At 40.2% G+C, this 24,493-nt stretch overlaps 1 protein-coding gene and 1 long non-coding RNA gene across 2 annotated transcripts; one reads left to right on the top strand and one right to left on the bottom strand.

The window, feature by feature from the left end:
- Positions 1–1,634: 1,634 nt before the first annotated feature.
- On the bottom strand, positions 1,635–15,717 carry pyr (pyramus). Its single transcript, NM_001103805.2, has 5 exons — positions 14,850–15,717; positions 6,912–6,957; positions 5,206–5,338; positions 3,953–4,068; positions 1,635–3,683 (listed from the first exon to the last, which is right to left on the bottom strand). Coding segments are annotated over exons 1-5 (2,301 nt in total). The 5' UTR covers positions 14,852–15,717; the 3' UTR covers positions 1,635–1,679.
- Positions 15,718–21,757: 6,040 nt separating this feature from the next.
- On the top strand, positions 21,758–23,225 carry lncRNA:CR45377 (long non-coding RNA:CR45377). The gene is made up of 2 exons (NR_124512.1): positions 21,758–21,944; positions 22,259–23,225. It is a non-coding gene; the product is annotated as a long non-coding RNA:CR45377 (long non-coding RNA).
- The last annotated feature ends 1,268 nt before the right edge of the window (positions 23,226–24,493 follow it).

Genomic DNA, 24,493 nt, shown 5'->3' with positions numbered 1-24,493 from the left:
TAAAATATATATACAATGTATATTGTATATATATATCCACCGACATTCCTAACCGACTTTGCTCATGTTGTTCTTGCACTTAGACTTGGGCCATAAATTCACCTCAAAACCAGTGAGCTATTTGCTTTTGAGTTATTTTGACGCCAAACCGAGACGTATTCTAATGCAAATTTTGAGTTTTATTTGTTTGGGTGTTTGATATTTCCACTTCCTTCCCCTCCAACCAAAAAAAAAAAAAAACCTGCTCATCCAGCCTGGGAAGGTGTAACATTTAAATGCCGGACAAAGCTTCAAGTTGATGGGATGGGTGGGTCTGGTCAATTATTTAAGTTTCTAAAAAAATGTATGATAAAACGTGTTGTGGGAATAATTATCCAGGAAAAAGTTCCGTGATAATACCAAGCCATAGGGGCAATAAACTAATACAAGATAATTGTAATACATAAATAACAGCATTAGTTCTAAGCATAGATACTTTATTCATTTGTTTTCGTGTAAGGTTTTTAATACAACTTACTCAAGCATATTTCACTAAAATATGTTCCAAATTCTATTTGCTAATCATAGCTAAATCACAAGTAGAAGATTCTCGATTCCAACCACCATCCTTGGATTGAAAACCCATATAGTCAATGTCAAATTCCCCAACTTGAAAACCAAAGATTCTATCATCATCATCTATCTACAGATGAAACCCAAGCCGTGAGAGCATCTCGATAGCCGCGTAGACAGATCACAGAGCGCCTTAGAAAAGTGGCAAGTGCTTTGCGTATTTAAATTTATTGCTTAACAAATTTATTTTTTGTTAAACAAATTTATAAATTATTGCTGCGAGAGTATAATAAAATTTCATTAGCGGCATTTGCCGACTCCGTATATGTGAATATCGGTCTAAGGCGTTGGCGTGGCGCGTTTCGTTGTGAGCATTTACGATTTTTTATTTATTTTTGTAGATTTTTTAAGTTTTCGCTTAGGGGCGCGATCACAGACACGCGGCGCCAGTTGGCCAAGAGAGATCTTTGTTTTGGCCAGATCTGTCCGCCTGGACGGAGATTGGCCAGCTAGGTGGACACCTCAAGCGCGGCATGTTGATAAATCCGATGCGAGGCCTGAAAAGCTAGCCGAATTTGCATGTGTCGCTGCGACACAGAAATCGCTGGTTAATTAATTTCAGACACGCCATACATCTCGGGTACTTTGCATAAATTAATATGAAATCTGTATTTATGATTTATGCGGTGTCAACATGGCCCGAACATCTATCAAACAGTTTCCATCGATCGCTGGAGATCACAGCACAAAAGAAGATGTGATGGAAATATTCGAAAATCGCCCACGCGTTTTGCACGCGACTTTGTGGCGACTTTGGCCGCCGCATTATTTATTGTTATCCGAGCAGATTGAGGTCAGGCAGTCAGGAGATTTACACATTGTCACATTGTTGTAGATTCTTATCAATTGTTACACGATTTTCGAATTATGTTTTGATTTTTTCCAGTCGATTTTTTTTTACGATTTGCTGGAATGCGCATTATGAATAGCTAAATTGGGTGACCACGAAAATGTTGCCATAGATGTTTCCGGATTGCGAGATGATCTTGGGGAAACCTTTTCACAATCCAAAGATGATGGGAAAAACACGTACATCATGTCTTAAGTAGAATATCTTGTAAATAAAACTATAAATCTATATAATACAAGCTAACAAAATACTTACCACAGTGACATGCAAATTGCCAAGCAATGATTATAGGATTATCATATCTCCTAGATACCCCCAATATTTTCCAAATAAATACCGCATGTTTGTATTGTACTATATGTGTTTCATATTTATTATTTTGAATTCGTATCGTTTCATCGTCATTCGCAAATTGCTCATTGTAATTACTATTATGGTTATTGTTTGTCAGCAGACCACCATCGTTATGATTCTGATTATTGTTAACAACATTAATATTTTCGTTAGGGTTTTCAATATTAGGTTGTTGCTGCTGCTGTTGCAGTTGCTGCTGTTGGTGTTGCTGTTGCAACCTGAGGCCACGAAGAAGTTTCTTTAGAATCAGCTCTTCGTGCTCCTCGTCGTTCGGATAGCTATCGTCGATTATATTATTAGCATCAATATGATTGCGATTCTGCATTACAGTTTCGGTAGTAACTGTCTCTGTCTCACCTTCGGGGTTCGCTGTTGTCTCAACTTGGCTTTCAGCTGAGGCAAGTTCAATTCGATCGGTTAATTGCTTAAGATTATTGTCAATATTCTGATTGAACGCGCTGTGGCTATGGCTATGGCTATTTGGACTATCGAACTTAGTGCTATCGTCTAAACTACTAGAATCAGTCGTGCTACTTTTAGTATTCAAATTATAATGCTCGTTACTGTACAAGTAGTTGTAGTTTTTTGGCAAGGCAGGTATTGCATGATTAACACTAACGCTACTACTATCAATTAGTTGCTTTACGTTTACGTTTAGGTCTAGATCTAAGTTTAAGTTACTATTAACATAGGGTTTTGAGTATTCGTTTTGTGGGTGCTGCTCATCCTGCTGCTGCAATCGCTGCGAGGGCAGCTCAACCAGTTGCATATCAGCATCGGGCGGACTGCTGCTGCTGCCGCCGCCCCTTGTTGCCCCCGCACCTGTTGCGCCCGCACCAGCACCTGTTGCTCCCGCCGAGCGTTTTCGCCTGTCCCGCTTGCGACGACTGGCCGCCATGATGGCCACCAAATTGAAGGCGCTGGGTGCCAACGAGGCGGCCGTGGCGGTCAGAGCGGTCGAGGTGGCCGTCGACGAGGAGGAGGAGGAGGACGAGGCCGAGGAGGTGGCCTTGGGCAGATGCTCCACCCGCTCGCGTTCCCGCTCCTTGTCGCCCGCCTCGCGCTGCTCGCGCTCCCACAACTCGCGCTGCAACTTGTGCTGCTGCCGCTCCAAGCGGCGACGTCTACGCCGTTCCATAATGGTGGCATTGTTGTGATGATGACGCACCACCAGGTTTTTGGGCTGCGGTTGGGCCATCACTCCCATTGTGCCGTACTGCCGCTGGCGACGGCGTTGTTGCTGCTGCAGTTGCAGCTGCCGCTTCTTTTGTTGCAACCTGTGGCGGCGATGGAGTTTGCGATTTCTCTGCAGGATCACCTGTTGTTGCTGCAGATCCAACTCATTATTGTTACTGCTGTTGTTGTTGTTGTTGTTGTTGTTGTTGTTGCTATTGGCTTGGTTGTAGGACTTAAGGCTATTACTGTTGTGTCTGCTGATTTTGTCAGGGATATTGCTGTTGCTACTATTGCTATTAATACTTGTTGGGCGACGCGATTTGGAACGCGTCCGTTTTGTGACCGCCACTGGGCTAGCTGGTGTGGTTGTTGTGGTTGTTGTTGTTGTGGTGGTACTGGGTGGTGGTGTTGTCGTTGTTGTTGTTGTTGATGTAGTTGTTGTTGTAGTCGTGGTGGTAGTGGTGCTACTGCTCAGCACTTCAGCCAAATGTAAATTGAATTTCTCCTCATTCAAAGGAAAGAAAAACAATATGGCCTTCTTCATCACTTTCGGTTTGGAAAAATCATTCAAGCCAATGGGCTTGAAATTTCCCTTGAAACCCACACGCAGCACTGGATTGTAGGCGCTACTAAAGTTCTGATTGCCCATGAAAATTCCCTCCTTAAAGTGGCACTCCTTTGTGGCGTTTCTCTATAAAATAAAAAAAAAGACAAAGGGAAAGAGAACTTAGTAAGGACATCAAAAAATCCATCTCTTTAAGAGGCAAATAAGTAGTATTACTGAGCTTAAAAATGGAAATAATCAAGTTTTTCAGATTCGATAAACAGCTTAAAACACATAATAAAAGTAAGTAAGCAAGTTTAAATATGTATTTTATCAATTATTATCATAGAAACCTCTAGAACTTTTAAAGTTTTGCTCTTAACTTTTAGTGACAATAGCAATTGGGTAAAACTCACCTTTCCAACCAGTCTGCCGTGATGGAAGCACAAATAGTAGTCTACATCCGCCGAATAGATGGTGATTTTGAAATCCAGGCTGAACACATCGTTGACAGCTTCCATATTGAAGTATTCTATATGGAAAGAGATAGGACAAAATCCAAAATTTAATTAATTATTGGCAAACAAACATGCGGTGGCTATTGTGTAAATATTTAATGGAACTGGAACTGGAACCACTCGAAGCGCCTACAGATAACCCAATTAATTGAAAGGTTTTTTGATAAAGTTATGAAGGGGCTTTTGATTAGAATGAAACTATGTGCCTTTTCAGTGGAAGAGTTGATTAAATCAATGGATCGCTCCAGTCAATTACCGGCACTGAGTCGTTGAACTCTCACTGGGCGAAAGGGTTTAACCCTGAAATTGAGCTAGGTCTGATAATTCTGATCGAATTGGCTGGTGTTAGGCTTTGGACTCGGATCTTAAGGAAAGACCTTCGAAGACCAAGCAAATCGATCAAATTGCCCCAGTAGCGCCTGCTGCCCGATAAGATTAAATACCGTGCTGACAATTTAGTTTCCGTTTCATTGGATTGGGGATTTCATTTATGCCTAACGGCTGTGGATCGCCGGAAATTCCTTGGACTTGCATATGTGTGACGTAAGGCGGCGCCTGATCTTGTCACTTTCGCTCAGTCATCAACCCACAATGAATGCTCCTGAACTTCAGAGCTGCGGAGGCTTGGAAACCGCAGCAAATGAATTCCGAATAAATTAAGAGCGGCCGGACAAACAAAACAAATACGAAACCGCAATGGGCGCCGTTCGGCGCGGTTCATAACATCAATCAAATATTAAATTACCAATAATTTAATTAAGCACACAGCATGCACAGCCACAGACGAAGTTCCAGACGCAGACAGAGTTCACAATACTGTATGGTACAGGCGGAATTGGCTAGCTTTGACTAATTCAAATGCTACTACTATGCGGAAATGTGTGCGTCAATAGTGAACTAAGTTTAAAAATGAATATAATATATGTCTATAAAATCATTTTTTTATTTTACTTTAAATATTGGTTCACTTTAAGGGGGCCAGACTTTATCTGCAAACATACGCATCTATAGAAGTACTTGTGTACAAATGCCAATTTAATTTAAATGCCAATGGTAATTGATGAACGCGAGACGCATGAGTAAGAGCCGTCCCAGTTCGAATTCAGTTCGGAATATTTAAGTGATATATTATATATTTGGGTAATACTTACGATATGTCCGCAGTATGTTCTCGGCGGTCACTTTGCCGTGCGAATTGATGTGCAGCGCAAGTTCGCTGTGTTTGCTCAATGTTAAAACATTTTTCGCGGCGCTTGCTGACCACGCAATAGCAGCCACAAAACTCTGCAAAAAGGAGGAGAAAAGGATGGAAGCTCGATTAATGGACGATTCATCTGCATTACAGCCACATCTGGCCACTAATCCTGCACCGGAGTAACCCTTTTTGTCCCATAAATTTCCATTAATACGATGAGCTTTTTACTACACCGCCCCCCGCACATGGGACACACAATTTTTATGGTCAAAGTTGGACACGCTGGCCAACTGGCCATTATGGCGGTGTTATGGTAGTCCAGGTAATTGGTTTCTCAATGGGATATGTTGTTCTAAGCTTTGACATTCTGCAGATACGGGTAGTTCGTTCCCATGAATTTAAATTGAAGAAAATGTCCCATTACGGAATTTAATTGCTTGGAATTTGCAAGAACGATTGTGGAATCAGCATCTGCATGTGATTTGAACTCATTTCCATGACTCGAGGAACCTTTAGGAAATCACCTGACAAAAGACAAGCTCCACAATTATATATTTCACCATCTGACACGTGTATGTCTCATGTCCAGCATAATTGGCACGTTTTCGACCTTTGGATCACCGAATTTCGACCCACTGCTCGTATGATATCACAATTATTCTAAGATAGTGAAATATGCAAATCGGCAAAACAAGCGAATGGGCCAGACATATGACATTTAAAGTGTGGCGAGTGCAAATCGAGTATTTATCGGGGCTTAAATCGGACCATCCCCATACATCATATCGTTTATAAGGTCTGCTCACCACACGGCACCACCAGCGACCAGGAACCATTATTAGCTATTTATGGGGGAATGGCCAAAAATAAGGCTGGACTTCAGCATGGGGCTTAGTAGGACTTTTGGATGGGTAAGCGATGGGTTCGTGGATATAATCCAAAACAAATTGACCTAAGCACTGAGATCGACGCGTGCCGATCGATTTATCGGGGCTTAAGCAATCGTTTTGCGTTGAGCAAGTGTGGTTGACATGCCTCATATTTTCATATCATCGAGTTGACACAATGTCAGTTTTTTTTTTTTTTTTGGATAGATGGATGGAAGGAGAGCAAGGCCTTCTGTTTGCACTTCTCAAAAAAAAAAAAATGAAGAGGGAAAAAACTGAGAATGCCGTGCGACCTTTTTAATAGTTCAATGACGTTCCCCCCGCCGTCTATGTTTAATCATAATAATAATAATTATTATTTTTATGGGCCGCCTCAAGTGGAGAGACCCCACATAACCGAGAGCCACTCCAATGTACACACGCTTCCCATATCAAAACTCCGAATTGCTTCGCCCCCACTCCGATTTCGATTACACACACTCAATCTCTCGAACGAATAAAAATATTTTGACATTTCTCAAGATAATTATTCAGAGTGTGTTGAAAGCAACACAGCATTCGATTGAGATTGAAGATATCCAGATGGTTTTTGGCCAACCAATAGCCAAAACTAGATCAAGGCTTTGCCCGAACTATTCTAGGAAAATACTAAGTTATGCTAGTTTGGAGAAATCCCCTGCGAAAGTTATTCATAACCCATAAATTTGCTAAGATATACAACAGCGCTGGTCGTAAAAATTCAAATCGCAGTAGTCACAGTGGGACAAAAACTCACCATCAGTATAATATAAGTCCTGACATTGGGCATGAACTTGTGGAACCTGCAAGTAGGCGAAAAATAAACGAAATGAGTATCAGGGTTCAATATTATTCACAATAAAATTACGCTAGCTGCTATAAATAAAGAGTTGAGTGTGATTCAAAGGAAAAACATTTGCATAAATCTTACAGATTATTATTAATGATTATTATTGCTTTTATTGATTTGTTTTCAACTTTATACGTTTTGTTTTGTATTGTTTTGTTATTTTTTTTTTTTTACTTGCTTCCCGAGACGAACTTCCGTCTTAAACAACAATTAAGTCATTTTACGGCCGATCGTGAGATCTCTAAAAAAAATGTATTTAAATATAAAATGCGGCACGTATCCATCGGATTTCTATGGAGAGCCCTTCCAGTACCTCTGGCTCAATGTCACCCCATCACAAGTGACCACAAGTGGCCACTCGGAAAACGCCAGAGGAAAATGTGCTTTATTTTTTCCCCTGTTTTTTGTTTCATTTTTATCGATTCAGCCGAACAAGTCTTGCCATATTTTGTTGTACTTTCCGCACTGCATATTTCGTTTCACGACCAACTAATCCCCGGGCCCAAAAGGTCATTGATTTCAGCTTAGCACTGAACTGAACTGAACTACAAAAATGCAAAAAAAAAAAACAATGTTTAAAAAAAGCACTGAAGAAGAACAGAACTCAAGAACCAGAAGGGTAGTTTCTTAAGACGAAGGTCTCTCTGTTCTGCGCTTGAAAAGTGAAAACGCAAAGAATCGAGCTCGAGAAATCAATATGCAACGAACGAGAGTCAAAAGTTAAAACTGCCCCAGGAGGAGGCGACTTGGCAAGGGCCCTTAGTGCCAAATCCAAATCCCTAACCCTCTCAGTGGGCAGTCCCGAAAAAAATTGAAAATAAAGCCAAAAAGAACTCTGCCAAATCAAATGCCTGGTGGCGTGCGATTTTTATCATTTTTCAATTTCACAGCAGACAATAAAGTTCATTTGAAATGTGCAAACGCAAACACACACGGGCATTCTCAATGAAATTTCACAATGCCCGACGAAGGAACACAACATTTTTCAAACGCCTTTGTTATTATTATTTTTTTTTTGCGATGGTGCTTGTCTGGCAATTAAATCGACCTAAAGCTCTTGCAATTTATGTTTAGCTGGATTTCTAAGTAAATTATTGCATAGCTTTTCCACGACCGCTGGCAGATCAATAGCAGAAGCTTACGATATTTCAGTTAGCTTAGGTAGTTAGACAAAAAAGAAAAACCCTTTTTGGAGGCCTGGCAACCGCAGGACATAAAAACCGAAAACTGAAATTGAAACCGATACCAAAACTTTAAAAGTTCAGAAGTTCTCTAAGACCAGACAAAAGGACCGAACGCATGAACCGCGGCTTTACAGAGAGAAAAACTAATGTTTCTCAAACTGACTATCCAACAATGACAATAGTTAGTTAGTTGTGAAATCACAAATGACAAATCATTTGCTTTATTTAGCTGTAGATTGATATTTATATTTATTTAGATAACTTGTCGCTAGTAAATTTCAGTCCGCTTTTGACTTTTTATGAAATGAAATGGTATTGCAAGTGATGAAATAGTGAGCACTTAATGTATGCTGTAAATTTTATATTTTCTAGTTGAAGTTTCTATGAATTAACTATGCATTTTTCCCCGTGCATCGGCGGTTCCCATGTATGTAATTCGATATCGCTTCTATGGCCAGTCGCCTCTGTCTGTGCTTCACTTTTGTTCGCTTCTGCGACTCATAATTACCTTATTTGGTATGCAGACAGGAGCCCAGAACGGAGCCAAAAGGGTCTCTTCTTCGCTGGTGGAGTCCCCAGTTTCCTTGGTCTGGCTTACGCAATGTCGAAGTGCCCTGCACCTCTGGTTAGTGTGCCCTGAATACTCAATAGCAATAGTTTTGGATTGAGAGTTTTCCTTTCGCTACGTGCTCACATTTTTTTCATTTCTCTTATTTTTTGCTTGGACCACCCCGTACGTTGAGCTTTCATTCACAATGTCTCGAAATCGAAACAGTGGAACCTCCTTTCGTAATACCATCGACGTCACAGCGACCACATTCGACATGTGCAATCTAATCGCCGGCGACATTTTCAGGCCTTTAATTAGTTTGTCCACTCGATTGTACGGGGCTTTCGGCCACCGGCTGTATACTTATAAATCTGGTAACTAAAATTAAAATTAAACTCCAAGTGCTTCGCCGCGATCGCATCGATCGATAATATGCTAAGCAGCGGGTCTCTTTATTTTCCATTCGATTGAAATCGAATGCAAACTAGTTTGGGCCTCGAATCTTCGACTCTCGAGAACGGGGCACGTGTTGGCATCTAGACTTTAACACTTGTTGCTTCCAGCTCACTTATAGCCGCATAATTGTTCGTATACACATACATATACATATATATATATACGAAATACATATGGCATCTGTGGAATGCGCAGCCGATTAGATTAGGCCATAAAGTATTTGGACACAAAAATGAATTGGCACAAAGATTTGCCAGATAGTCGGCGTGGAAAGTGATAGCATTGTACTCTGATTGCGGGCACGTGTTGTGGGTAATCCATCGTGTAATTATGGTCCTGATTTTCCCTTTTGCCCTCTTGCCACGTGTTATGGTGTGAAATTTTATGCTGTCAATTGTGCGAATGATTTCGATTGCAATGACGATGAGTACGATCATGATTACGATGATGATGATGATTAAGGGCACCCTCTGTTTCATTTTTTGTGCAGTTTTTTATTTTATTCGGTGTGCCCGGTTGCACGGTTGCCCGGCTGCACTTAATGCAATTTTTTTTCCTTTGTTTTAAGGGGTGGCTCGAACGGGGAACTGGCTGTTACTTAATACTCTTACATCATCCACCTTGCGCTTTTCGCCGAGCAACCCTAAGCCTCATCCCTCGGTAACCCCTCGAAATCCCTCGAACCACGATTCCGATTTCTCCGGCTGCAAATGCAACTTTTACGTGTTTGCCCCGACTTGTGTCCCGACTTAATGAAGTTCCAACTGGAAGGGATGTATACGAAACGTACTTTGTGCCACGAGTACTCAACTGACTCTGACAGTTGCCAGTTTTGTGTTGCCATTGTTTTTACAGCAGGGCGCCGAGCTGGTGGGCATTATTTGAAAATATTTATATGTGCAAGGAATGTGCACAGCAGCGACTGCAGTTGCAACTGCAACAGGCAGTAGGATTGGATCGGATTCAGTTTCGGATTGGGAATGTGAAGTATGCATTTCAATGCGACATGAGATGTAGAACAATATGCAAATCAAGAGTTGGGCGGGATCAAACAAAAAATTGTGTGGCAGAAAATGGCAAAACGCTCAATGCCATTATCAGTAATTTCCATTGCTTTTAAAACTTCTAACCAATTTAAGAAACACAATCTTTAAGCTTTAAGTAATTCCAGCACACTTTCTTGCCCCCTTTCCAGACCACTTTAATTAAGAGTTAAGACTTGAGATTGCGCGCAGCATGCCAAAAACTTTGCATACTTTTGGCACCAAGAGTGCTCTTTCCCATTCATCTCGGCTATTTCCCCCGCGGCCCCCACAAAAACCCCTTGAACTTGGAGACACCAAAGCAACGCCCCAAATATAATAGAGCGGGGTGCACCACCACCATCAGACCACCGGAGCACTGGGAATGGGAACGGGAATCCGTGAGAGTTCAGTGTACCCCAGCGATAAGCTAATGTTGTTTTCAGACTGTTCAGTAGATATATATAGGAGACGAATCATTTGATGTCAAGGCTGCGGGGAAGGTGGCAGAAAAGTGTTGGAATGCTGAAAAAGTCGACGTGCCGCCACACAAATCTCGCCTCATTAGCAAGCCGCCCTCTCACCTTTGGATGCACTGAGAAAAAATGTACTCGATTCAGGAAATATTATTTATATATTTAAATTTAAAGTTTTTGAGAATCTACCACTGCGAAGAAGGCTTAAGCCTTAGAAAAAAGAAAGTTTAGTTGTGATAAAGACGTGTGCACTGTTAATAAACATAAATTGTTTGCCAGTTGGTTTGATTAATGGTTCGCATTGAATGCAGTATTGTATTGTTAACTTTATTAATGATTATAAACATCACGTGTTTTGCTCGGTGTGTCCACCCCCTTTTTATCCCTATACCGACTATACTATACCGCTTTATAGAGGGTTTATATAGGGTTGTATCTAATGCGATTTTCGCACCAGGACAGCTGCACCGTCGGAGGTGATAAGCGGCTTTCTGCCATGGTGCTCTCAGCCCTATTGATAAGTCCGGGCTACTTAAGTGGCTGCGAATATACGTATGTACTTTGCTAGGCATTCAGCAACTTTCCCAAAGTGTCAACACCGGCCCAGACAGAGCGAAAGAGACGGAACTAGTGCCGGAGAAAGAGATGGGCAGATGGCGACGAAATCGATGAGACGATGGCGAGTTGAAGGTAAACAAAAAGGCAAGTGCATCCATTGAATTTGTCTAGGGCTGTGAGCGGGCTACTCAAATATGACACCTTTTCTGGAAGTAAATAATAATTGCCTTGCACCTGAACTAGGGGGGAAAACGCGTGTTTCGGTTTCCATTCCGACTAAATTGCCAGCTTAAATGGCTAAGCAAATACATTTGATATGGTTTCAAAGCGGATCGGTGAATATATCGAAATCGGTCGGCAGCCTTATCATCGGCCGTTATGGTTCTATAAAAGCCAGTTTTACATTACTGTAAATATCTGATAACCGTCGATAGTCGCTTGCCAATAAATCACCTAGACAATAAACTGAAAAGATAAATCAATCGCTAAGCTGATTAGCGTTTGGGGATCCAATGAAACGCCTCTGGGCGAAAATACAAAACTTTCTAATTCATCAAAAAACTACCATCGATGCGTTTTATCTCTGATTATTTTTCGTGGGACCTCCGAAAGTGGGTGTGTTTGTGGTTTGTTATTTTCCTTTTACGAAACACTGAGCCAACAATGACAACACCAATAAAACAACCAATGGCCAACATTGTGGGTCAGGTGCATCGGCAATCGTGAAGCTGTGCAGCTGTGATGCCCAATGCAAATATTTGGCATAAATTGAACAATTAATCAGCCGTCCCTGTCGCTCAAAGCAAATATTTTTTTCGTAGAGTTGTAAAAGCCCCAGCGATACGTAGTAAAAATTCATAGAGCCCTTCGAGGGGCCAAACTTTGGGGTAGGGGCTCTTCCGATTGGCCAAACGAAAAAGCAAAACAAACTATAAACACTTGGCGGCCACATGGTTATTTTTTGGCGCATTGTTATTATTTTGTACGAGTGTGTAAAGATATAGACCAGTATGTAGTATGAACGTACTCGTAGTACGCCGTGGCGTATATTTTGAACGTGCTGATAAGATAGTGACGAACTCGTTTCTTTCGCTTTTTCTTTTATTTTTTTTTTTTTTTCTTCCCAACTTGGGGGAACTTAGCTGGCGGCTCAGATCATGGGTTTATTGGGGTTGGCTTTGCCAAGATCTTGGCCACTTAGTCACTGGCATTGAGCTGGTCATAAAGACATTAAGCCATATACTTCGAAAATCGATTGCAAATTGAAGATCGCCAAGAAAGCCAATCGAGATATCTACGGCGTGCGGTGAATACGTTAGCTTATCGCTCAGAAAAATCCATTCCTCTCAGGTTAAGTCCTCCATAATCCAGACGGAGTTAATCGTACAGGTGGTGGGAGTGTGTCCGGAATGTACTAACCGAATTCTCTACGCTTTTGAGTGATGATAATAAACAAATTCAGACGCGAATTTATGACGCGGCTTTGCCGTCGGCGTAATAGTTATAAACTTCTGATCCCAGCTGCCAATGTGACTAATCGTTTGATATACTCTATAAGCTATATATGCTGCTATACATCATCGCCGCGTTATCTGCATACAAGTGCAGGGCAACGAGGGACGTGCCTTTTGGGGACGTTTCCCAATGCTGATTCTCGATTTCTAGCTTTGGCGTCATTTGTTTGGGGACCCAATTATTTAAGCCACTTTTCGCAACCCACTTTTTGTATATATGTACTTATACAGCTTTTTCCAACCGCGCGGAACCTAATTATAAACCTGGGATGTGACATTTTTTTTTTTTTTTTGTATTTAGCGGCTTTGGGCGCCAGCAAACTTTTGTTGGTCTGTTAATTTCCTCAAACTTTCGTACACTTAACAACCGTTTCGAATAAACCAGGAACCTGACACGTTCAATGATAATTCCATATTTTAAATAGTAATTATCAATGTCGAGCTTTGAAAATTCTAGGATGCGAGTATGTATTAGAATTTCAATTTACATATTTATTCGTTGAACTTGGTGATTTTCCTACGAGTCATGATTGAAAAAGAGTGCAATTAACTTGGCCAAGGTTGTCCGGCCTCCATTAACGGTAACAAATGAGGCAAGATTCGGTTTCTGGGTTTCTCGATTGCATTAATCAAAGCTGCACAAAAATATGTGCCTAGTCACAGATGTATTTATGATGTTTTGGCATTTGAGCTCGTGCCTCGTGGCCAAATCATAAATTTCAATAAAAGTCTCGAGGGTGTAGATTAATGTATACAGTTCGAGGGGTTCAATTCGATGATCTTCTCCTAATGGATCTTCTTTGGGCCCAGAAAATACCATTGTCGTTCGTGCTTATCAATCGATTTAGACCAAGCCCATAAGTTCTACGCTCTCGGGTGTTATCTCAACGTATTTCCGTTTAATTAATAAAAGGAGAAAACAAATTCGAATTATCAAACCAAATATTGTCTATTTTTACAGGAAAACGAGACGCTTATCGTCTGTCTCAACGAACATATTTTTGATGGGGCGTGGCACTATTTGCCTTGTTGAACTCGTTTATGGTTTGGTATAAGCTATAAGGTGGGGATTGTGATTGAGATTAGAAACAATTACTCTGTATTAATCGGTATTAAAGGCTTTAGGTTAATGCTTTCCATGCGAGTTTCGCGAATGATTTTAAACGGGGGTTGGCGCGTTTGCAATTGATTTATAACTCAGGTAAATGTCCTGATCACAGAACACGCCACAAACCCTCGAAAGTTTTTCGAAAAAGGGGTTGTACGCACACAGGAGCACCGAACGCATACACACAAGCTGATTTATCCTGACAGTTTGCATGTGTTGGTGCCATAACAAGTTATAAACGGCAATTATGGACCTGAACCCGAAACTGAGACTAAACCTGAAACAGCAACAGCAACAGAAACAGAATCCAAGACTCGGAATCAGAATCAGACTGAACTTGGTCTTTGGCACATTTCATATATCTTGTTTCGAACATATAATTGTGCTTTTTATGTGCGTTTGGAAATTGTTTTTTAAGTGAAATGGCGTTGCGCCTGATAAACAGCCCTCTGTCCACCATATATATAATTTTTATAGTTGCGTCTGTGTTTGTGTGGGAATTGTGCGAAAAGTAAAGGGAGCGAAAAACACAGGTCATGGTATTTGCGGATTACTCCTTGGATTGCGTATGGTTTGCCATCGGTTTTTGGTTCGGGCATGGCGTGTTCCACTCCTTTTCCTTTGCACGTGGTTTACGAATATTCAGTATTCGGGGGAAAAAAATGTTAAAATAGCAGATAATTCTTAAAACGAACCAATAAGTAGTACCTTTTAGCATGTTTAAAAATTCAAGGAAACATGAATGAACCCCAATAATTAATACCTTAAAAAGCATGCCATTTTGGTTTACTGCTTTAATCAATCAGCCCAATTTCCATAGAACGACTATGACTTTATAAATTTATCATGACTATAAAACGTTCTGAGGAACCCTCATAAACATATATGTATACCAGACAGTCTCGGTAACATTTTGAGATTATTGGAATTTTTACGAACTGAAATTTTATCATTGGCAGGAATAACGCAAAACTTACATCGTATACTTTTGGCCGCATTGTAGCCCCCAAATTTAAGGGTATAAATTATAATCCAACATGGGCTTGTACGTTGTATCGTCGCAAGTCTATCATTTGACTGACGAAAGAGTTTTAATTTTCTGCTGAGTTTGGTGTCCGAGCGGAAATTCAAAAATCAGAAGTTGTATAAACTTAGCGTATGCATATAGATGTGTACGGCGAATCCGAATCTGATACTTTAGGGCAGAAAAGCAGCGTCAACAAATTTACAAATACACCGCAAAAAAATGCAATCGAATCCGGGCGTCTTGCTTGGTTTTCAGTTTTTCGTTTTTGTTTTTCGTAACTCTTGCAATTTTTGTATTTTTCCAACCGCACTTTATGCTATGTACATGCAATATTTCGCCTTGATTTGCGTATTTTATTACTTTTGATTAACAATATGTAATTGGTTGTAATAAATATATGATTATTGCACTTTTGTCAACGGCGACGCAACGACGACACGATATTATTAGTTGTATTTATTCGAATATATCTTTTGTGTATTCTCGCGTTGCACAAAATTTGATTTATTTTACGATAGCTTTATTTTTTATTTTTGCACTGGCACTGGGGCACTCGAAAATATATATTTCGCTTGTGTTTTTTTTTTTAACTGGTTTTGGGTGTGCGATTTTTAAAACAAAATCAGTATCTGTAGCCGCGCAATGCACTTTTCACCTCTGGCTAATTAATCTGGCTCGAACGCATTAGTCGCTATCGATTGTGACTTGGAATTTTTCAAAAATATTTTCCAAGGCATTTGGTGCCTGTGTGTCTGGGACTTGGTATCCGTTGCTTCCGCTGGCAGCGATCTACAACCGACGAAAGGTGAAAAGAAACTGAATCTGAATCTGAGCGTCGTCGAACATCGAGCTATAGCGTTTGTCGTCGTCTCGAATCGAACCGCCGCCGACAATCCGAATGCGGCCAACCGTGTTCGTACCGCGCTCGTTTCCATTCGCACTCGCTCCCGCTTCGAACCGCCCCCGCCGGCCACCCTCGCATTTACAGTTTGTCGTTATAAATTCTTTGAGGCGCAGACATGTCCATGTGGGTGATAGATGGCCTGGCGGAAAGGCTGGTCCGGAATTCCTCGCCCGCTTCTCTCACTTCCTTGCAGATCGCATGCGGCTCGACTCCAAATTTTCCAAGTGGGCCAGTTCGTTCTCAAAGGTTTCTAGGTTCTTTGGGAGCTCAAAGAACATATTTCACAAATTACCGAGATACAATTTAGCACTTTTATTGAATATCTTCCATGTTTAGTGTTTGCTTAAGCGTTGTTTAGCTTCTGCAAAGAATAATTATAGTGCAATTCAATATCGACCATTTACCCTATCTACTCACAGTAAAGCTTTTAAATTAAAAAAACACAGTTTTCAAGGAAATTTTTGGTTTAATAGCATAATTGTAAAATGCGGTTTCTTATAGTTTATAATTTATTTAGATCACAAGCAAATTCCACCAAACTTCAGTGATCATAAATAATGAGACCGACCAGCGTTTGTCATTCCTTGAAATGCTTGCTCCATTTAGGAAAACTGGGTCTGCCGGCCAGATAATGATCTCTGGGTGGCGTCCACCTGCTCCACTTTATTAAAAAAAAAAAGGCTGAAACTAGTCACCCACCCAATTCCGAATTCCATATGTCTAATACCGCCGAATGGCCCGGAAAAAAATGCTAGACGATATTGGGCAAGGTCCAGTTGGCGAGCCATTAGCAAAGTTGCCCCTGCATTTTGATATTGATCGATTAGCCAGCAAGTTGTATCAGGCAGTTTTATTGATCATGCTGTAAATCAAAAATTGTGTGTTGCTAGCGACCCAAAAACAAAGCACACGTCGTACAACGATTAAATTAAGCAATACTTATTTGGGTAACAGAAAGCAGGAATAAAGAGATGTAAATAAAAGGTTTATCAAGAATCGCAATAAGTCAGTCCAATGATAATGATCCAAAAGAAATAATCTCAATTGTTTTGTTGCTCTTTCGTTGCTATGAGCCTGGTCATTGTGAGGTGTATATCAAAATAGTAAAATAGTAACAGTAAGCAAATGTATTACTTTTCATAAATGTTTTGGTAAATAAATACGTCAGCATCCCAGTGATCGGGCAGAGAATAACCCATGAGACCCACGATATTATCAAAGGGGAACTTCCCCCGAAAACGAGAACAACAGCCCATGTGGACTTTGCTCATGTTTCAATTTCCAATTAACTCGTTACCTAGATAACTGCACAAGTTTTGTGATAGGTTCAATTAGAGCACTAGACTCTTCAGAAAATATCATCTGGCCATGAATGAAGTGAAAATGCTTTGAAAGAAATACAGTAGCATTGCTCTCTGTTATCAAAAATACCAATGTGATCACGAATATTCGACGGTGTCAGCAATTTTGCTTACGACTTTTATGCTACGCAACAAATGACGCATAATTAAAAGCGAAATATGAATGATCTAGAATTCCGATGATATGCGAGAACAGTTATGAAATATGATGGCAGTATAATCGAATAGGATCGGTCTATTTGTTTATGGCGCCCCATAATGGTGATGAAATTGATAACGCGACTTAGCCAATCTTTTACATCCGATAAAATCGTTGAAATTCAGTTAACATGGTTTTTATCACATCTTTATTTTATTTCCAGCTATATTTAACAGCACGAACTTGTTGCGGCTGAAACATGTTGCATGCTCTGCTAATCAAGCGGACCTTGCCAAGTACATAGCTCTGTTATTTAGCAAGCAGTGCACTTGACACGACGGCAAGCAGTGCATGCGTAAGCCAGCTGTTATATGAGTTCATTAACATTTCCGTTCGATATCGAACATGGTATGCAACATGATTTAGGGGTGAATTTCAATTTCTTGGAAAGTTTTTCACTTTTTCTATAATAAATTTAAATTGCATCATCTAAGAAAATTAAAATAAGCAAAGTGTGAAAACTATTTGTTGGTTCTTTTAAAATTTCAGCAGTATAGAAATGTATATTTTAATATTTTTTAAGCCCTATTTTAAGCCCTAATATAGTGCACATTATACCGACTTAAATAGGTACATGTGTGAAAATGTTTATGAAGATTAATGAGTTTGCAAATTGTTTGCAATGACAAACTAATAAAAACAACACAAAACGATATTTTTGATTGATAATGACAATGATAAATTAATTAAATCAATAACTGTGATGCGAAATTCCAGGCTTCAGTCTCAAGTGGTTAGGCAAATCGAAAATCAGGCTAATTGCTAAGAACTACAGCGTGCGAAAAATACTCAAGCTGATTAAACCAAAACAATTTTATTAATTTGCAGGTCACCTCGTTTGCCGGTTAAGGTAAGAGTAAGTCATCCCACCCAGATTGTGTTTATAGAATAAAATTAAACGCAACCGCACAGGGAATTCCAAGTAGCCATAACTGCATAATCACAGATGGAATTCTTATTGTGCCACTGCGGTCCTTATTTTATTTTTTTTTTGGCCAGAAGCAGCGGGACATAAAGGGCATTGGCGCCACGTCGCGTCGCAGTGAAAAAATGGCAAGCGAGAAAAATGTGTGAAATCTTCACGACTCCGGAAAACAAAGGAAACGGATTCAAATATTTATGAGGATGTCAGGTGTCCTGACAAGTCAATTTTAGGTTTTTTTTCCCTCTTGCTTTTTTCAAGCAAAACGCAGTTACTCTGATTTATGAGTCTGTGGGTGTCCTTTCGAGACGAGCTCGTCATATCTGATGCAAATGTGTCACACTCACGACCCAGAGATTATTCCCCCCTTTTTTTTTGCCGAGGCGGGAGTTTAGCCACTCCAGGCGGAGGGAAAACAAAAACCCTGAGAAATATTTTAATTAAAATTCACTGCCCCAAAAAAGAGCAGAAACGAGACTACCAAAACCACAGGCAGACAGGATAAACTTAAACCTAAACCCGAACCACCGCCGCCTGATCTCAACTGATAAACGCGAAAAAACCAACAACAAGAGCGGCCCAAAGGTAAAATAAAGCCAACGGTGGGCGTTGGTAAAAAAACGATCTGCAAAAAGTAAGTAAAGCACAAAAGGAGGCAAATATGTGCGATATGTATATGTATGGTACAAGTATGACAAGATTAAATGCTCTTGTGCTGAATTGTATTAAAAATATTTAATACTTTTTATATTAAAATTAAAATTTTTAAACTATTACAAGTATATTAAAAAACGCAATTTAAACAGAACAAAGATGTAGGAAAAGATTTAATAATGATAAATAAAAATATTTTAGAGGAAACGGTTTTTAAGATTCCACTTAAGTGTTTCAAGAAACATAAAATGTTTTGATTAATATATGTATTTTATTTATTACATTCTCAAAGTACAGCTCATGTTTTATTTCTATGATACATTAAGATCATGTTAAGCCCCAAATTGTAGGGTATTAAAAGCATAATAATCTCCCCGTTCCAAGGAACTGTAAGCGATTGTCTCCGGACGTGGAGCGCTGCAGAGAGTTAACCTTTCAACGCCGATGGTGTTGCTGATGGGTTAAGTTTGCTGGACACGGACAGTGAAGCTCCGCAGGATAACAAATGATCAATCGATGGAACTCTCTTTCGAGGCCCGAGGGTCCCCCAATTTACCGCTTGGCATATCGCGCGTATATCAGCTTTATTGTCTCCGAGTTTGTTTGCTTTCGTGTGCAGCAAATTCAATTAAACCAGCAATTCACAATGAATTTTGTATTTTGTTTTAGGAACGGGAACCCGTTTTTAATTACCGAAAAGAAGCACCCGTATTTGATGTTTCTCGGCAGTGGCCAACTGTCGATTCGATTTGGTCACTAACAAGAGTTGCGTTAATGAAAATGTAGACAACCCTCTTTTTCCCACCAATTCTCACTACCCCAGGGATCGTTTTGCCCTTTAATTTATGCGTTGGGCATCATTGAGTTTCCAGTTGAAGTGAAAGTGATCGGAACTTCTGTTAACATTAACGCGTGGCTGACTTCTGATCGATCTTGTCCAGAGGGGTTGAATGGAATCCAAAGATCTGTGGTAGTTTCTAGATCCTTAATTCCGATCAACACTACTTGGCAAATGTTAACAAATGAAGTGTACACAGTGAAGACCTCAGACAATTGTTGATCCTTTGCGATAACAAACGCATTGCCCCTATGTTATGTAAAATACCTTATTCGCAAGGGTTGGCCCTTTTTACTTTCCCAAATATTTCACATCAAATAGGCTGACAAAGGTTCGAATTTTTCAGTGTGTGTTGTTCCGCACCTGATACACGTGTATTTGGGCAATTGATTAACAATACTTCAACCGGGAAGTGAGAAGTCACAATGTAAAAACATTGGTTTTTTTAGGATTTGCTCAGAAATACACGATACCGAAAATTGGCAAAATATTATTTATAAAATAACAAAAAAAAAAAGGTATGTGCTTATGTTTGGCATTACCAAAAAAACAATAAACTCTGCGATCATCACATCAAAAAATATATGAGAGCAGACGCGTGTGCTCCAAAATTGGTAAAATCATATAGCCTTTTTAATTTGGAGCTGGCGCCAGTCTATATACGTTATATTTATGACATTTTACGATTTCTGTGAATTGGCATCATCAAATCGACATTTGCGTTTTTAATATTTTCGCTGCGAATTAACGCTCTTTTGGCGAAAGGTTAAGGCCAAGGCGAAAAGGTTAATGTGTTTCTAAATGCCTTGCTAATTGATGTGCGGTTTTTTGCACTAACAAAGGGATTCTCCTCCATTCAAATTGGTGGGTAAAGTATATTTTATTGGAAACGTGTTATAGATGATTTCGCTGAAGTAGGTCAGTTTCAAGTTCAAGTTTCAAGTAAGCTCATATTGTATGGCATATTACGATGTTACAATGCTCATGCGTGCCGGAAAGTGAAAGTTTCAAAGAAAATATAAAACTAGGGAAAAGATAAATTTAAACGGTACAAAAATTATCCATTTAGTATCGAACAAGAGAAAAACAAGTAGTTACTAAAATTTTACTTTGAACTGCTTTGAAATTCTATTCTTTAAAGTGACTAGAAAGCACAAACGTTTTTAAGGAATGGCAAAATTTTCAAAGGTTGCTGAATTTTATAAATATTAGTAACTTATGCTTTACTATACAAATTCTTTTAAAAATAGCCATAGCCATTTCCTTGCCAAAAACTAAAAGTATTTCTATGAAAACACGTCTGTAACTTTGTTTGACTTAGTCATTAGCTTTTCTAGACTTGAGTAGCAACTATGTACGCTATTTATAATTCGTAAGAAAGCTGTGTCCAAATTTGACCAAGCGATATCTCCGAATGCCCAAAAATAAGAGATTTCCTAGTTTGCATCTAAATATGTGGTAATATACACCTTCAATGGACAGCCATTAGCCTACTAGTCGCTTCATTACAAGGCCATTAAGGCACAGATGCCACCAGACCGTGATGAACATGCTAATGCTAATGCAGATGGGACAAGCAAATATTTTGATCGGCGGTTGTAATTTGATGCGCAATAAATCGCCGTTTCCCACCTACAAATAGAAACAGAGGCGGGTGAAAATACACACATTCGAATGTATCGAAAATAACAATGTGCCCGAAGTTAGAGCCAAACATTTTCATTAACCGGACAACGCATGACACCCACAACTTCCAATGCTGTTTGCACGCTCATAAGAAGCGGGCTCATAATTCATTGAGCCAATAGCCCCAAAGCATCGGCAGCTGCTGTGGTCCAAGTAAAAATGCCTAAAACGCTGAATGAAATATTCGGGGCTTTGCGTTAACAATTTTCGCACAAGTGCGAAGTGCCACAGCCAACGACACCGGATTATAAAATCTCTTCTCGCTTATAAATACCCCACTAACCGAAAACCAAAAGCACGAAAACCGAATAAATCTCGAGCTGACGAATTTCGCGCTGTGACTCCCTCTTATGATACTTAACTCAAATTTGCAAGTGTCCCAAAAAAAAAAAAAAAAAGAGTCTCATATGCATTCCTCTCCTAATTAGTGAACTTTGATCATCGCCATGGGAACTTTACTCGAAACTGATTGGCATTTGAGGTAATTAGCACCACATGCGAATTTGGAGAAAAGAGGTTCGTGATTAAACCCAAATCAAACAAGATTTGAAAAGTAAAATAAGTTAGAGATGAAAAAAACCTTAGAAAATATATTGAATATCTAGTTCCGGTTAGCCAGTACTCGATTAATTTACTTAATACATTCTTTAAAATTTAGCAACCAAAATTTAGGAAGATATTTTAGAGTTACATATTCCACGTTATGCATACCAAATAATGGAATTTCTTAGGAAATATTCAACTTTCATTATATTGAAAATGCTTACTTTTCTATTTTTGCTTTCCAAATGCTAGCCCTGATCTTGTTTGTAGCAACGGAAAACGCCCCCACCTGGCAAACTAATCAACTCAGCTTGAGGTGCAACTGCATGCTGCAACTGGCCCAGCCTGTTAGCCAAGTTAACCAAGTTCAGGAGCCAATGGCCATATGAATGGCAATCGGCTGGCAGTCTATGCGGGGCAATCAAGTGAGAAAATTAAAATTACATGACCATGGTTTCGACTGCGGATGCAGGGATCCCACATTTAAAGGTTCATAACTTCCAAGTCAATTACGCGATGCGCCCGCTGCGAGAATCTCGCCTGAGAATGTATACTCGATTCTGGGATTCCTGGGATGTGAATTAGAAAAATTGCACGCTCAAGTGGAAGAGAGGACCTCTGGTCTGGTTTTGGTCCAGCCTGGTCTGTTCTGTTCTGTTCTGTTCGGTTCTTTCTGACTGACTGACTGACATAACTCACGAGTGGCAGCAGACGCAGCAGCAGACGCAGATACTGATGCAAACAAACACAGATACGGCCTCCGCATTTAACCGCTGCTCCGTTGCAGGTGAACTAGACAAGCAGGAGCAGATCCTCAAGAGCACTCCACAAATAAAAGGGACTACTGTGGGAATCATGCCGATCTGGCCAGAACCAAACATAACCCAACAGGCTCGCCATCAGCGAATTAATTTGTGACGCGCGCTCTCCAAGAAGCTCCACCGATGCTCCCTTCTGGTCCAAAATACACAGGGATCCACATTGCACAGCCTATACCCAGACCCATCTTCATATTCAGCCAACCCAGTCCAGTTCCAGATTGCCAGTTTGCAGTCGAGGAGCCATGGCCTGGAGGCAATTTACTCTCTTCGCTCGGCGGTGCACGCTGTGGTAGCCAAACTCGTGACTGCAACAATGCACAGTGGTCTGTGCTTAATATAATATGGCTTGAAATCTAAGTAAGAAAATAAAATGGTCTATAATATAAGACAGCCACACCCAAAAATTGGTCACAATAAGTTTTCGAAGTATCAAATATAAGGCCAAATCATTGATGGGACTAAAGTGTCATGAAACTAAAATCTAGAATTGAATTTTCACATTCCTCTGACTGCATATGTTTTTTAAACAAATGGAATGGAATAAGTATCAATGTGATGATATGACACATTTATTTAATTTTCTGTATCATTTGATTAGGTTTAAAAATCTTGGAAATGTGTATTGAATAATTTTTAAGCAATATTTGTGCGATCTTTAAGCACTGTGCATCGCCGTGCTCGTCTTCGTCATCGTCGTGTGGCAAGTGGCTGCTGCTTGAGTGCAGTTGCAGTTTTGGCCTCCGCTGGGGCTTCATCTGCTTGAGCTTCTCCTGCGGTTCCCCCTTCTGGGCACCATTTGTGTGGATCCGCTCCTTCTTCTTAGTCGCCTTTTTGGGGGCATCATCTTGGCGGCTTTGGCGCTGGTGTCAAACGTTTTGTAATCTGTCACGTCGCATCGTTTTAATATTTGTGCGCTCATGGCCCAAGTACGAGGAAATGCACTCGGTTACGTGTAAAAATAGGCGTAACCCTTTGGTATTTATGGTCTGGCCGGCTGGATGAGCCGCCTTTACAGACTCTGCCGTCTGCATCTGCACTGGAGCACAGTGAAGCATCCGCGACGGCGCTCCCCGATCGTTTTGTTTGGTTTTCAGCAGCAGAATCCAGATGCCTTTGGGGTCTTTCGGTGGTAGCAACAGGTTCAAGTGCTTCGCATTGCACTTGGTCTGGTGTTTTAGGCCCAGCTCCTTGGTTTCTGCCACTCTTTGATTATCTAAATCATTATTAGTTTGACCTTCAGCCCCGGGCTGGATCGGCGCTCGTGCAACTGCTTCTCTTATCTTATTAATTATTTGCTCTTTATTGCAAGTGGAATGGGTCGATGGACTACTGTGCGTATGAGTCATCTTAGAAATGCCGATGGGTAAAATGGAACAGACGAGAAATGCGGTACTGGGAAAGTTACTGGAAGGGGGAATAAGTACTTTATTGAAAATTAATAGACGTTCGCCTATTGATGTAAGAGTTAAGTAGATAATCAAAAGAAACGGGGATTTACTTCGGTAGTATTTATATTGTACATATGTATTTTGAAATTTATAGAGCTCACGGGATTTTTTCATCGTGTATTTATGCTCAGACAATTTAAAGTAAGAAACAAGAATATGGAACAGAACGTCAGAACGCAGAAGTCAACTGACTGACAGCTTGTTATTCTCGCAGATCC

This window comes from Drosophila melanogaster, chromosome 2R, assembly GCF_000001215.4.
Source record: "Drosophila melanogaster chromosome 2R".
In the NCBI taxonomy this organism is placed as follows: Eukaryota; Metazoa; Arthropoda; class Insecta; order Diptera; family Drosophilidae; genus Drosophila; species Drosophila melanogaster.
Note: the sequence above shows the minus strand (reverse complement) of the source record. Positions and strands in the feature narration are given on the sequence as shown.